The sequence below is a fragment of the Oncorhynchus mykiss genome, chromosome 2 (genome assembly GCF_013265735.2).
Source record: "Oncorhynchus mykiss isolate Arlee chromosome 2, USDA_OmykA_1.1, whole genome shotgun sequence".
NCBI classification, from domain to species: Eukaryota; Metazoa; Chordata; class Actinopteri; order Salmoniformes; family Salmonidae; genus Oncorhynchus; species Oncorhynchus mykiss.
The window spans coordinates 46006937-46019308 of NC_048566.1; the positions used below are offsets into that span (position 1 = coordinate 46006937).

General features: G+C 43.2%; 1 protein-coding gene across 1 annotated transcript in view; it reads left to right on the forward strand.

The window, feature by feature from the left end:
• Positions 1-12372, forward strand: part of brsk2a (BR serine/threonine kinase 2a) — a 536112-nt gene that overhangs the window by 410934 nt on the left and 112806 nt on the right. Inside the window, exon 5 of the mRNA XM_036949734.1 lies at positions 2530-2646. Within this exon, the coding sequence (XP_036805629.1) occupies positions 2530-2646 (117 nt within the window). The remainder of the gene's footprint in view (positions 1-2529; positions 2647-12372) is intronic.

Below are 12372 nucleotides of genomic sequence, written 5' to 3' on the forward strand. Positions count from 1 at the left end.
TGGTTTTATGAATGAAGCACGATCCAGCTAACACAGAACATTCCTGTAATGTTCCCTAAAAGTTGTCCTTTGGTTGAAGAAAAATGTTCCCTGACTGTTCTTGGAATGATAATGTGTTAGCTGGGAAAAGTTCTGACAGCAGAATGAATCCCCTTGAGGATTCACCCCAGCCAGAAATTATGTCATAGGAGGTTAAACGTCCATTTTGATGAGCCACTCTTCAAAGAGATTTGTCAGGCAGTCATGGCAGCCATTGTTGCTCCCTCTATCATTAGCTCAGGAAAAGATTAAAGCGCTTCCATGACACCCTGACATCCTGTCCTGTGGCAGTATCTCTCACCATCTCTTTGATCTCGGCAAAGATACATATCTGTTTAAAGCATCGAGACCAGCCTAGAGGAAGAGAGAGAGGGAGTGTGTGTACGTGTGGGTGCACATGCGTGCTTGCGTTTGCATGGGCCTGTGTTTGTGCTTGAGTGTGTTTTGTGCATGTGCCGCACACATACAGTCAGACAGCTCTCAGCTGTGGCTTGGCAGACATCCTCACAGCAGCACAGTATGATGTCGTGTCGGGAAAAATGCTAACCAGGAATAGATGCTAAACGGATGATCAAGAAACGGCTCACTGCCTTTGAAAGTTCTCACATCAAAATGTCTCTTTAACCTCAAGATCACATCATCCAACACTGTGGTCACTCAATCCCAGTCGTAAAGGGATTCAACGTCTGCTGCTCTTCATATCTACTTACGCGGAGTATACAAAACATTTCGATCACCTGACAGAGACTGATCTGGTGAATCCAGGTGAAAGCTAAGATCCCTTATTGATATCACTTGTTAAATCCACTTCAATCAGTGTATATGAAGAGTAGGAGAGAGGTTAAAGAAGGAATTTAATCCTTTGCGGGGGTGTAAAGTACTTAAGTAACAATACTTGAAAGTACTACTTAAGTCGTTTTTTGGAGTATCTGCACTGTACTTTACTATTTATATTTTTAACAACTTTTACTTCACTACATTCCTAAATAAAATATTGTCCTTTTTACTCCATACATTTTCCCTCACAATGTATGGAATGCTTAGCAGGATAGGAAAATTGTGAAATTTTCACACTTATCAAGACAACACGTTGTCATCCCGACTGCCTATGGTCTGGCAGACTCACTAAACACAAATGCATCTTTTGTAAATAGTATCGGAGTGTTGGAGTATGCCCCTGGCTATCCATACATTTTAAAAACAAGAAAATGGTGTCTGCTTCGCTAAATATAAGGAATTTGAAATTATTATACTTTTGATACTTAAGTATATTTTAACAATTACATTTACTTTTGATACTTAAGTATATTTAAAACCGAATACTTTTACTCAAGTACTATTTTACTGGGTAACTTTCACTTTTACTTGAGTAACTTTCTATTAAAAGGTATCTATACTTTTACTCAAGTATGCCAATAGGATACTTTTTCCACCACTGAGCCTTGAGACAATTGAGACATGCATTGTGTATGTGTGCAATTCAGAGGGTGAATGGGCAAGAAAAGATTTAAGTGCCTTTGAATGGGGTATGCTAGTAGGTGCTATGCGCACAGGTTTGTGTCAAGAACTGCAACACTTTTGGATTTTGCACACTGAACAGTTTCCTGCGTGTATCAAGTATGGTCCACCACCCACATGACATCCAGCCAACTTGACACAACTGTGGGAAGCATTGGAGTCTCTCTCCCTGTGTCTTAAGGCCTGTTCAGAGATGAGCGAGAGGGACACAGCAGCTGTATGCTCGGTCGTCTCCCACACCAGGATTGTATTCAGTAGGAACGACTTGGGCTGAAAACGGGAGGTACCTAGCTGAATTGTCCAATAAGTGATGTTTGTTTTTGGTTTCCATTACAAAACATTTTGCTATGGGGCAAAATGTTTTATTACTGTGCGCACTAATTGCTTAAAAGTGCATCCTTCCCTAGCTCTTCCCTGAACAAGTCACTGTTTAGACATGGCTTTTGTCTGTTCACTCATTTCTAATCGGTGATTACTTTAGTAGTAGTGGAAGGTTTAATTGGTTTCTCGTACTCATGGACTGAATTTGCTTGGCTACTCCAGGCTCCTTGCTCCGGCCAAACGCAAAACCATGCTCACGGATGTTAGTTTCTTCTCTGAATCTGATTACCTCCCCGAACCTTCACTGAATGTGAATACATTCGCGGCCGTCTGATTGGTCCGGAAACTGATGGGTTGGGCCAGAATACACGTGGGTAAAGCGGTGGTTTGAAAATTCATCGTTGGCTTTGATACTCTGATTGGTTAGAGACGATTCAATCACTGATTACTTTGTTTTGTACGATGCCCCTTGTCACCACAAACAACTTCAATGATAGCATTTGTGTGTGTCTGTGTGTGTGCACTAATCCATAGGATGTTTGATTAATGCCAAAGCTAAAACATAATTGGCTCATACTCAATGTATTGTACATTTGCTTTCTCTTACTCTCTGTCTCCCTCCCTGTCCTTCGTCCCCTCTCTCCCTCCCAGCCACAGAGATTTGAAGCCAGAGAACCTGTTGTTAGATGAGAAGAACAACATCAGGGTAGCAGACTTTGGCATGGCCTCTCTACAGGTCGGCGACAGTCTGCTGGAGACCAGCTGTGGGTGAGTACAGAATAAAATGTTAGTACAGGAGTATAAGGACAGAGCATCACAGGAGTCAAACAATTGAAAACAAAAACTTCATTTTAAGTGATAAGTAGACATTGGTCTGAAGCCGAAAAGGAAAGGAAATTCATGAACACCACAGTGCCTACATCACCCATGCTCTACCAAGGTTTTCCAGCACACAGTTTTGACATACTATAGTAGCTACGTATGTATGTTGGTCTATTGTAGTTCAAACAATGTGTATGTTGCTTAGGACTCAAACCTTCTCAAACATTGTAACGGCTTTCGTAGGTGGAAGAAGGTGTGGACCAAAGCGCAGCGTGGTACGTGTTCATGATTTTAATAATGGAACACTGAAATACAAAACAACAACGTAAAAAAAAAACAGTCCTGTAAGGTGCAGAAAAACACTAAACAGAAAATGAAACACCCACAACCAAAATGGGGAAAACAGGCTACCTAAGTATGATTCTCAATCAGAGACAACGAACGACACCTGCCTCTGATTGAGAACCATACCAGGCCAAACACATAAACACAACATAGAAAAAAGAACATAGACTACCCACCCCAACTCACGCCCTAACCAAACTAACACAAAGACATAATAAAGGAACTATTGTCAGAACGTGACAAACATATTATACTCAATTGGGGCTACTCCCACAATATTGTGATTTGTACTGCATAGAAGTTAAAATATTGGATTCTTCACACAATAATCCCATTCCACTACTTGTAAGACAAGACCATCATGCTTGATTGAGTGAGTGGTTTTGTCTTGTAGTAATGTGGCTCTTCCCTGTATTTCCTTAAACTTTTTAAATTTAGCACTACATGTCCTTGAGAAGAAAATAAAAAAATACATATTTTTGGGGTCAGTAGGTGCCCAATATAATACCAGGTTGTGGTGTGTTGGACACAGTCGCTCATACATTACCAGTCAAAAGTTTGGACACACCTACTCATTCAAGGGTTGTTCTTTATTTGTATTATTTTCTACATTGTAGAATAATAGTTCATAGTTTTGATGTCTTCCCTAACACATATGGAATCACCAAAAAAAGTGTTAAACAAATCAAAATATATTTTACATTTTAGATTCGTCAAAGTAGCCAACCTTTGCCTTGATGACAGCTTTGCACACTCTTGGCATTTTCTCAACCAGCTTCATGAGGTACTCACCTGGAATGCATTTCAATTAACAGGTGTGCCTTGTTAAACGGTCATTTGTGGAATTTTTTTCCTTCTTAATGCGTTTGAGCCAATTAGTTGTGTTGTGACAAGGTAGGAGTGATAACCTATTTGGTAAAATACCAAATCCATATTATTGCAAGAACAGCTCAAATAAGCAAAGAGAAACGACAGTCCATCATTGTTAAGACATGAAGGTCAGTCAAATCGGAAAATGTCAAACTTTGAATGTTTCTTCAAATGCAGTTGCAAAAACCACGAAGCGTTATGATGAAACTCGCTCTCATGAGGACCACCGCCACAGGAAAGGAAGATCCAGAGTTACCTCTGCTGCAGAGGATAAGTTCATTAGAATTACCAGCGTCAGATTGCAGCCCAAATAAATGTTTCACAAAGTTCAAGATACAGACACATCTCAACATCAACTGTTCAGAGGAGACTGCGTGAATCAGGCCTTCGTGGTTGAAATTCTGCAAAGAAATCACTACAAATTTTTGTGACGAATTATACCAATCAATCCAAACTGTGCAGTGGCCAATTAATGAATGGACAGAGACATCTCTTACAAAACAACAAAAAGTTGAATGACATTCAGAGATTGTCATGTCATGATATTGAAGTTCCCAAAGTCGGTATACTTTATTTATCATTTTGTGTGGTTGGCACAGAACCCTGTTGGTGGAAAATCCATTGCATATATTTTATATAACTGTAAACATGGTATAAAAATGTTGAACATCTGATATCCCCCTAGCTGATCATTGTTTGCAGCTAGCTCTGATTGTAATGTAATGAAACAAGCAGGGAGAGTGAGCTCGTCTGTGGGTGTCGGCGAACCCTAAACCTTCTGGCCCGTAGCCCTGCATGGCATCAACTGTGCCGCGAAAGTATCCACGTTTATAAACCCAATAAATGTGCCTAATCATAGTCACATAATCTGCCATAGTGTATTGTTGATTTCGGGCCAGATAGCACTGCAATTTGCTTTGTATTTGTGATCCCAATAGGTAAGACAGTTGTGTTTTTACAATGCTGTAATGTGTTGGTCCGGTGTAAGATGCCCTCGTGTTTTTTTGTTTGTTCATTTGCGTTGTTTGTAACTTATTTTTTAAACTTATTTTGTACATCAATCAATCAAAAAATATCTATAGAGCCCTTCTTACATCATCTGATGTCACAAAGTGCTGTACAGAAACCCAGCCTAAAACCCCAAACAGTAAGCAATGGAGGTGTAGAAGCGCGGTGGCCAGGTAAAACTCCATAGAAAGGCCGGAACCTAGGAAGAAACCTAGAGAGGAACCAGGCTATGACGGGTGGCCAGTCCTCTTCTGGCTGTGCCGGGTGGAGATTATAACAGAACATGTTCAAGATGTTCAAATGTTCATAGATGACCAGCAGGGTCAAATAATAATAATCACAGTGGTTGTAGAGGGTGCAACAGGTCAGCACCTCAGGAGTAAATGTCAGTTGGCTTTTCATAGCCGATCATTCTGAGTATTTCTACCGCTCCTGCTGTCACTAGAGAGTTGAAAACAGCAGGTCTGGGACAAGGTACCGCGTCCGGTGAACAGGTCAGCCACAGACAGAACAATTGAAACTGGAGCAGCAGCATGACCAGGTGGACTGGGGACAGCAATGAGTCATTAGGCCAGGTAGTCCTGAGGATTTATCCTAGGTCTCAGGTCCTCCAAGAGAAAGAAAGAGAGAGAGAATAAGAGAGAGCATACTTAAATTCATACAGGACACCGGATAAAACAGGAGAAATACTCCAGGTATAACAGACTGACCATAGCCCCCCGACACAAACTATTGCAGCATAATTACAGGAGGCTGAGACAGGAGGGGTCGGAGACACTGTAGCCCCGTCCGACGATAGGGCCAAACAGCCAGGATATAACCCCACCCACTTTGCCAAAGCACAGCCCACATCACTAGAGGAATATATTTTACCACCAACTTACTATCCTGAGACAAGGCCAAGTATAGCCCACGAAGATCTCCCCCACGGCACAAACCCAAGGGGGGCGCCAACCCGGACAGCAAGATCACATTAGTGACTTAACCCACTCAAGTGACGAACCCCTCCTAGGGACGGCATGGAAGAGCACCAGTAAGCCAGTTACTCAGCCCCTGTAATAGGGTTTGAGGCAGAGAATCCCAGTGGAGAGAGGGGAACCGGCCAGGCAGAGACAGCAAGGGCGGTTCGTTTCTCCAGTGCCTTTCCGTTCACCTTCACACTTCTGGGCCAGACTACACTCAATCATAGGACCTACTGAGGAGATGAGTATTCAGTAAGACTTAAGGGTTGAGACTGAGTCTGTATCTCTCACATGGATAGGCAGACCATTCCATAAAAATTGAGCTCTATAGGAAAAAGCTCTGCCTCCAGCCGTTTGCTTAGAAATTCTAGGGACAGTAAGGATGCCTGCATCTTGTGACCATAGCGTACATGTAGGTATATACGGCACGACCAAATCAAAAAGATGGGTAGGAAAAAGCTCATGTAATGCTTTGTAGGTTAACAGTAAAACCTTGAAATCAGCACTGGCCTTAACAGGAAACCAGTGTAGAGAGGCTAGCACTGGGATAATATGATCACATTTTTTGGTTCTAGTCAAGACTCTAGCAGCCGTGTTTAGCACTAACTGAAGTTTCTTTAGTGCTTTATCCGGGTAGCCGGAAGGTAGAGCATTGCAGTAGTCTCACCTAGAAGTGGCAAAAGCATGGATTAATTTTTCTGCGTCATTTTTGGACAAAAAGTTTCTGAATTTTGCAATGTTACGTATATGGAAAAAAGCTGTCCTTGGAACAGTCTTGATATGTTCGTCAAAAGAGAGATTAGGGTCCAGAGTAATGCCGAGGTCCTTCACAGTTTTATTTGAGACGAATATACAACCATCAAGATGAATTGTCAAATTTAACAGAAGATCTCTTTGTTTCTTGGGACCTAGAACTAGCATCTCTGTTTTGTCTAAGTTTAAAAGTAGAAAGTTTGCCACCATCCACTTCCTTATGTCACAGGCTTCCAGAGATGGCAATTTTGGGGCTTCACCATGTTTCATCGGAAAGTATAGCGGTGTGTCGCCCGCATAGCAGTGAAAGTTAACATTATGTTTCCGGTTGACATCACCAAGAGGTAAAATATATAGTGAAAACAATAGTGGTCCTAAAACGTAGCCTTGAGGAACACCGAAATATACAGTTGATTTGTCAGAGGACAAACCATTCACAGAGGCAGACTGATATCTTTCCGACAGATAAGATCTAAACCAGGCCAGAACTTGTCCGTGTAGAACAATTTGTGTTTCCAAATTGATGAGTGACACCGGTGGAGCATTCCCACAGCATTTCCTTCCAGAAGCCATGAGAGAATTGTCCGGCTGTGGGGACTGTGCGAGTGGATTTATACTACTATCTGTACTTATTTGTGGCACAGATGCTGTTTCATCCATTCCTACACTTAAATTACCCTTGCCTAATGATGGCATCTGAAGCTGGGCTTGCAACACAGCTATCCTTGCCATAAGGCAACCGTTCTCATGTATATTATGAGTACAGCGACTGCAATTAGAAGAAATAATGTTAATGTTACTTCTTATCTTCGGCTGGTGGAGGTCCTGATGAACCACATCCAGATAAAGCTTCCGGGGTGAAAGAGTTGAATGAAAGAAGTAGAGCGAGGGGAAAAAATGTAAATATAAAACGTAATTAAAAAGTAAAAACCGTGAAGTTGGCAGGTAGAAAAGTAAGGTTAGCAATAAATCGCACAGCAACACATAAACAAGTTGTGACCGGAAATGAGGTCAAGCCCTTACATAATGTTGCCTCTACCATTTCTTATGCCTGAAAAACCTTCTGGACATCAGGACTGCGATTATTCACCACGGACAGGCAGTTAACCCACTGTTCCTAGGCAGTCATTGAAAATAAGAATTAGTTCTTAACTTACTTGCCTAGATAAAACCTCTTGCGACTCTAGGGGCAGTATTTTCATATTTGGAAAAAAAACGTTCCCGTTTTAAACGGGATATTTTGTCAGGACAAGATGCTAGAATATGCATATAATTGACAGCTTAGGATAGAAAACACTCTAACGTTTCCAAAACTGTAAAGATATTGTCTGTGAGTATAACAGAACTGATGTTGCAGGCGAAAGCCTGAGAAAAATCCAATCCGGAAGTGCCCCAGGTTTTGAAAGCGCTGCGTTCCAATGAGTCCCTTTTGAGCTGTGAATGAGCTATCAACCAGATTACGCTTTCTACGAATTCCCGAAGGTGTCTACAGCATTGTGACGTAGTTTTACGCATTTATATTGAAGAATAGCCGTAAGTGGCTACATTGCGCAAGTGGTCACCTGATGGCTCCCAGGGTGACTCTCGCGTAAAATACAGAGGTAGCCATTACTCCAATCGGTCCTACTGAAAAACTAATTGTCCCGATGGATATATTATCAAATAGATATTTGAAAAACACCTTGAGGACCTTGAGGATTATAAAGAAAGTTTGCCATGTTTCTGTCGATATTATGGAGCTAATTTGGAATATTTTTCGCAGTTTTCGTGACTGCAATTTCAAGGCGTTTTCTCAGCCAAACGTGAAGAACAAACGAAGCTATTTTGCCTACAAAAATATTATTTTTGGAAAAAAGGAACATTTGCTATCTAACTGGGAGTGTCGTGAGTGAAAACATCTGAAGCTAATGAAAGGTAAGCGATTTAAATTGATTGCTTTTCTGATTTCCGTGACCAAGTTACCTGCTGCTATCTGGACAAAATGCTGTGCTAGGCTATCGATAAACTTACACAAATGCTTGTCTAGCTTTGGCTGTAAAGCATATTTTGAAAATCTGAGATGACAGGGTGATTAAAAAAGGGCTAAGCTGTGTCTCAATATATTTCATTTGTGATTTTCATGAATAGGAATACTTTCTAGGGATATTTATGTCCGTTGCGTTATGCTAATTAGTGTCAGGCAAGTATTACGCTCCCGCATGCAAATAAAGGTAAAAAACATTTTTTCTTCCTTTTACGCCTCTGACGAGCCCGACGTGAAGGATATACCGCTTCCTCTGAAACAGTCCCTGATCCCTGTGATCTGCGTGAAGAGGAGGCAGAGAAACCGGATCCGAAGGGGGTGCTGCCTTCTGAGAATTCGTAGGCGGTCGAATAAACCCCCACTTCCCTCCATTCTGCTAGCAAACGTAATCCTTGGAGAATAAAATTGAGTTGCGCGGAAGAATAAACTACCAACGGGACATTAACAAGCAGACCACCATAGTGCCCGTGCCCAAGAACACAAAGGTAATCTACCTAAATGACTACCCACCCATAGCTCTCACGTCTGTAGTCATGAAGTGCTTTGAAAGCCTGGTCATGGCTCACATCAATACCATCATCCCAGAAACCCTAGACCCACTCCAATTTGCATACTGCCCCAAAAGATCCACAGATGATGCAATCTCTATTCCACTCCACACAGCCCTTTCCCACCTGGACAAAAAGAACACCTACTGTATGTGAGAATGCTATTCATTGACTATAGCTCAGCGTTTACCACCAGAGTGCCCTCAAGCTCATCAGTAAGCTTAGGACCCTGGGTCTAAACACCTCCCTCTGCAAATGGATTCTGGACTTCCTGATGGTCCGCCCCCAGGTGGTAAGGGTAGGTAATAACACATCTGCCACGCTGACCCTCAACACAGTTGCACCTCAGGGGTGCGTGCTCAGCCCCCTCCAGTACTCTCTGTTCACTCATGACTGCACGGCCAGGCACGACTCCAAGACTATCATTGTGGTAGGCCTGATCACCGACAATGACGAGACTATAGGGAGGAGGTCAGAGACCTGGCCCTGTGGTGCCAGGACAACAACCTCTCCCTCAACGTGATCAAGTCAAAGGACATGATTGTGGACAACAGGAAAAAGAGGACCAATCACGCCCCATTCTCATCGACGGGGCTGCAGTGGAACAGGTTGACCAACAAACTAACATGGTCCAAGCACACCAAGTCAGTCTTGAAGATGGCACGACAAAACCTATTCCCCCTCAGGAGACTGAAAAGATTTGTCTTGGTTCCTCAGATCCTCAGAAGGTTCTACAACTGCACCATCGAGAGCATCTGGTTGCATCACTGCCTGGTATGGCAATTGTTTGGCCTCCGACCACAAGCCACTACAGAGGGTAGTGCGAAGGGGTTCTGGAGGGATTCTGGTGCACTAGAACAGCACTGCCTCGACTCCTACTTCGGAGGCATATTCGATCTTCATCTACTTCGACGATGAAGGGGAGTGAATGGATCGGGATGTGCTAGCACGGGAGCAGTGTCTCGAATGCCCTCTCCACCTCCGCCATCCAACAAAGCCACTGGGGACCTCCTGTCAGCAAAGATGTAAGAGTCGTGAGCACCGTGCTGAAGCCCCGGATGAAACTCCGGAAATAGTTGGAAATTTAATCTTGTTTAACATATAGATTGTGCTCCAACAGTCTTCCCAGCACAGCGCTGACTAATTTTTTTATTTTTTATTTTACCTTTATTTAACCAGGCAAGTCAGTTAAGAACAAATTCTTATTTTCAATGACGGCCTGGGAACAGTGGGTTAACTGCCTGTTCAGGGGCAGAACGACAGATTTGTACCTTGTCAGCTCGGGGGTTTGAACTCGCAACCTTCCGGTTACTAGTCCAACGCTCTAACCACTAGGCTACCCTGCCGCCCCAGGGTAATGAGACATGCTGGGCGCGGTCAGCAGAAGAAACCAAAATGTAATCTACATAAACCACTATGCCCCATCCCAACATGTCCTGAAACACTTTGCTAATAAAGGCCTGAAAGACTGAAGGAGGATTAGTCAGGCCAAAAGTCATTACGAGATACTCGCCATGCCCCTTGGTCGTGGAAAAGGACGTTGCCTGCACGAATGTGCACCAGATTGTAGGCACTCCACAAGTCCAGTTTCGTGAAGTACTGCTCCCCGTGAATTTGTTTGATGGTGGTTGGGATGAGGGGTAAAGGATAGCTGAACTTAACGGTGGCTTTATTCAGTGTTCGATAATCAATGCAGGGGCACCCATCTTCCTTCTAAACAAAACAGAAGTTCAAGGAGGCTGGTGACGTATTGACATGCAAGGTATTTATGAGATGTATTGACATGTTGAATGCACCGAGCTGTCTGTTTGAACTACTGGTGCACAGGTCGGACACCCAAGCATACCCCACAAGACATTCCGCAAGAGGTCTCTTCACAGTCCCCAAGTCCAGAACAGACTATGGAAGGTGCACAGTACTAAATAGAGCCATGACTACATGGAACTCTATTCCACAAGTAACTCATGCAAGCAGTAACATTTCATAAAAGAAACTGATAAAAATACACCTTATGGAACAGCGGGGACTGTGAAGCAACACAAACATAGGTGCATACACACACACGCATGATAGCATACGCACTATACACACACTTACACATGGATTTTGTACTATTTACATGTGGCAGTGGTGGAGTATGGGCCTGAAGGGCACACAGGCTGAATGTATTGTAGTTTTTTTTATTGTATAAACTGCGATAATTTTGCTGGACCCCAGGAAGAGTAGCTGCTGCCTTGGCGGTCCTAGATCCCTGGCGTAGTCGGAGTAGGTGCTCACCCCTCTTTCGACCCTCCACAACATGATCAAACACAGAGCGGAAAAGAGGGTGAAGCACTCGCAGGACTCGACCTCGGGTCCGCCCGTTTCCCAGACTGCAGCACCCCAATCCAGAGCCCGTCCGGTCAGTGCAGAGATGACGTTGGCGACCCTGTCTCTCCCGGAGACAGCCTCGGTGTTGCGAGCGAGGTACAGGTCGTATTGCAGAAGGAATCGCTTGCATCTCGCTGGCGCGCCATCAAAGCGCCAACGGACAAGGGACAATAAACGACAAGGGCAATGGGGAACAGAGGGCACATATATACACATACTAATCGGGGAATGGGAACCAGATGTGCGTAGTGAGACAAGACAGTCCAGGGTTGGTGGTAATTATCTAGTTAACAAGAAGTTCATCTTTCATTTGGTGTATTGCACTTGGTCATGTGTGAAAGTTAAATATTTCCCAAAAATATTTTTGAATTTCGCGCGCTGCCTTTTCAGGGGAATGTTGTCGAGGGGAACCCCTAGCCATAAGAAGATAACATCTTAGGGATAGGGGGCAGTATTCGGAAGTTCTGATGCCCAAAGCTAGGATATGCATATAATTGGTAGCATTGGCTAGAAAACACTCTGAAGTTTCTAAAACTGTTAAAAAAGTATAACAGAACTGATATGGCAGGCAAACACCCGAGGATAATCCATTTTTGAGGTGACCACCCATTGAAATGCCTGTCTATGGGAAAATCTAAGGAAATCCTCCCAGATTGCAGTTCCTATGGCTTCCACTAGATGTCAAGTCTATATAAAGTGTTTCAGGCTTATTTTTTGAAAAAGTAGCTAGAATTTGTAGTTTTTCAAGGTGGCTCGCATTTTGACTGTAGTGTTGTGGCTCGCATGGACAAGG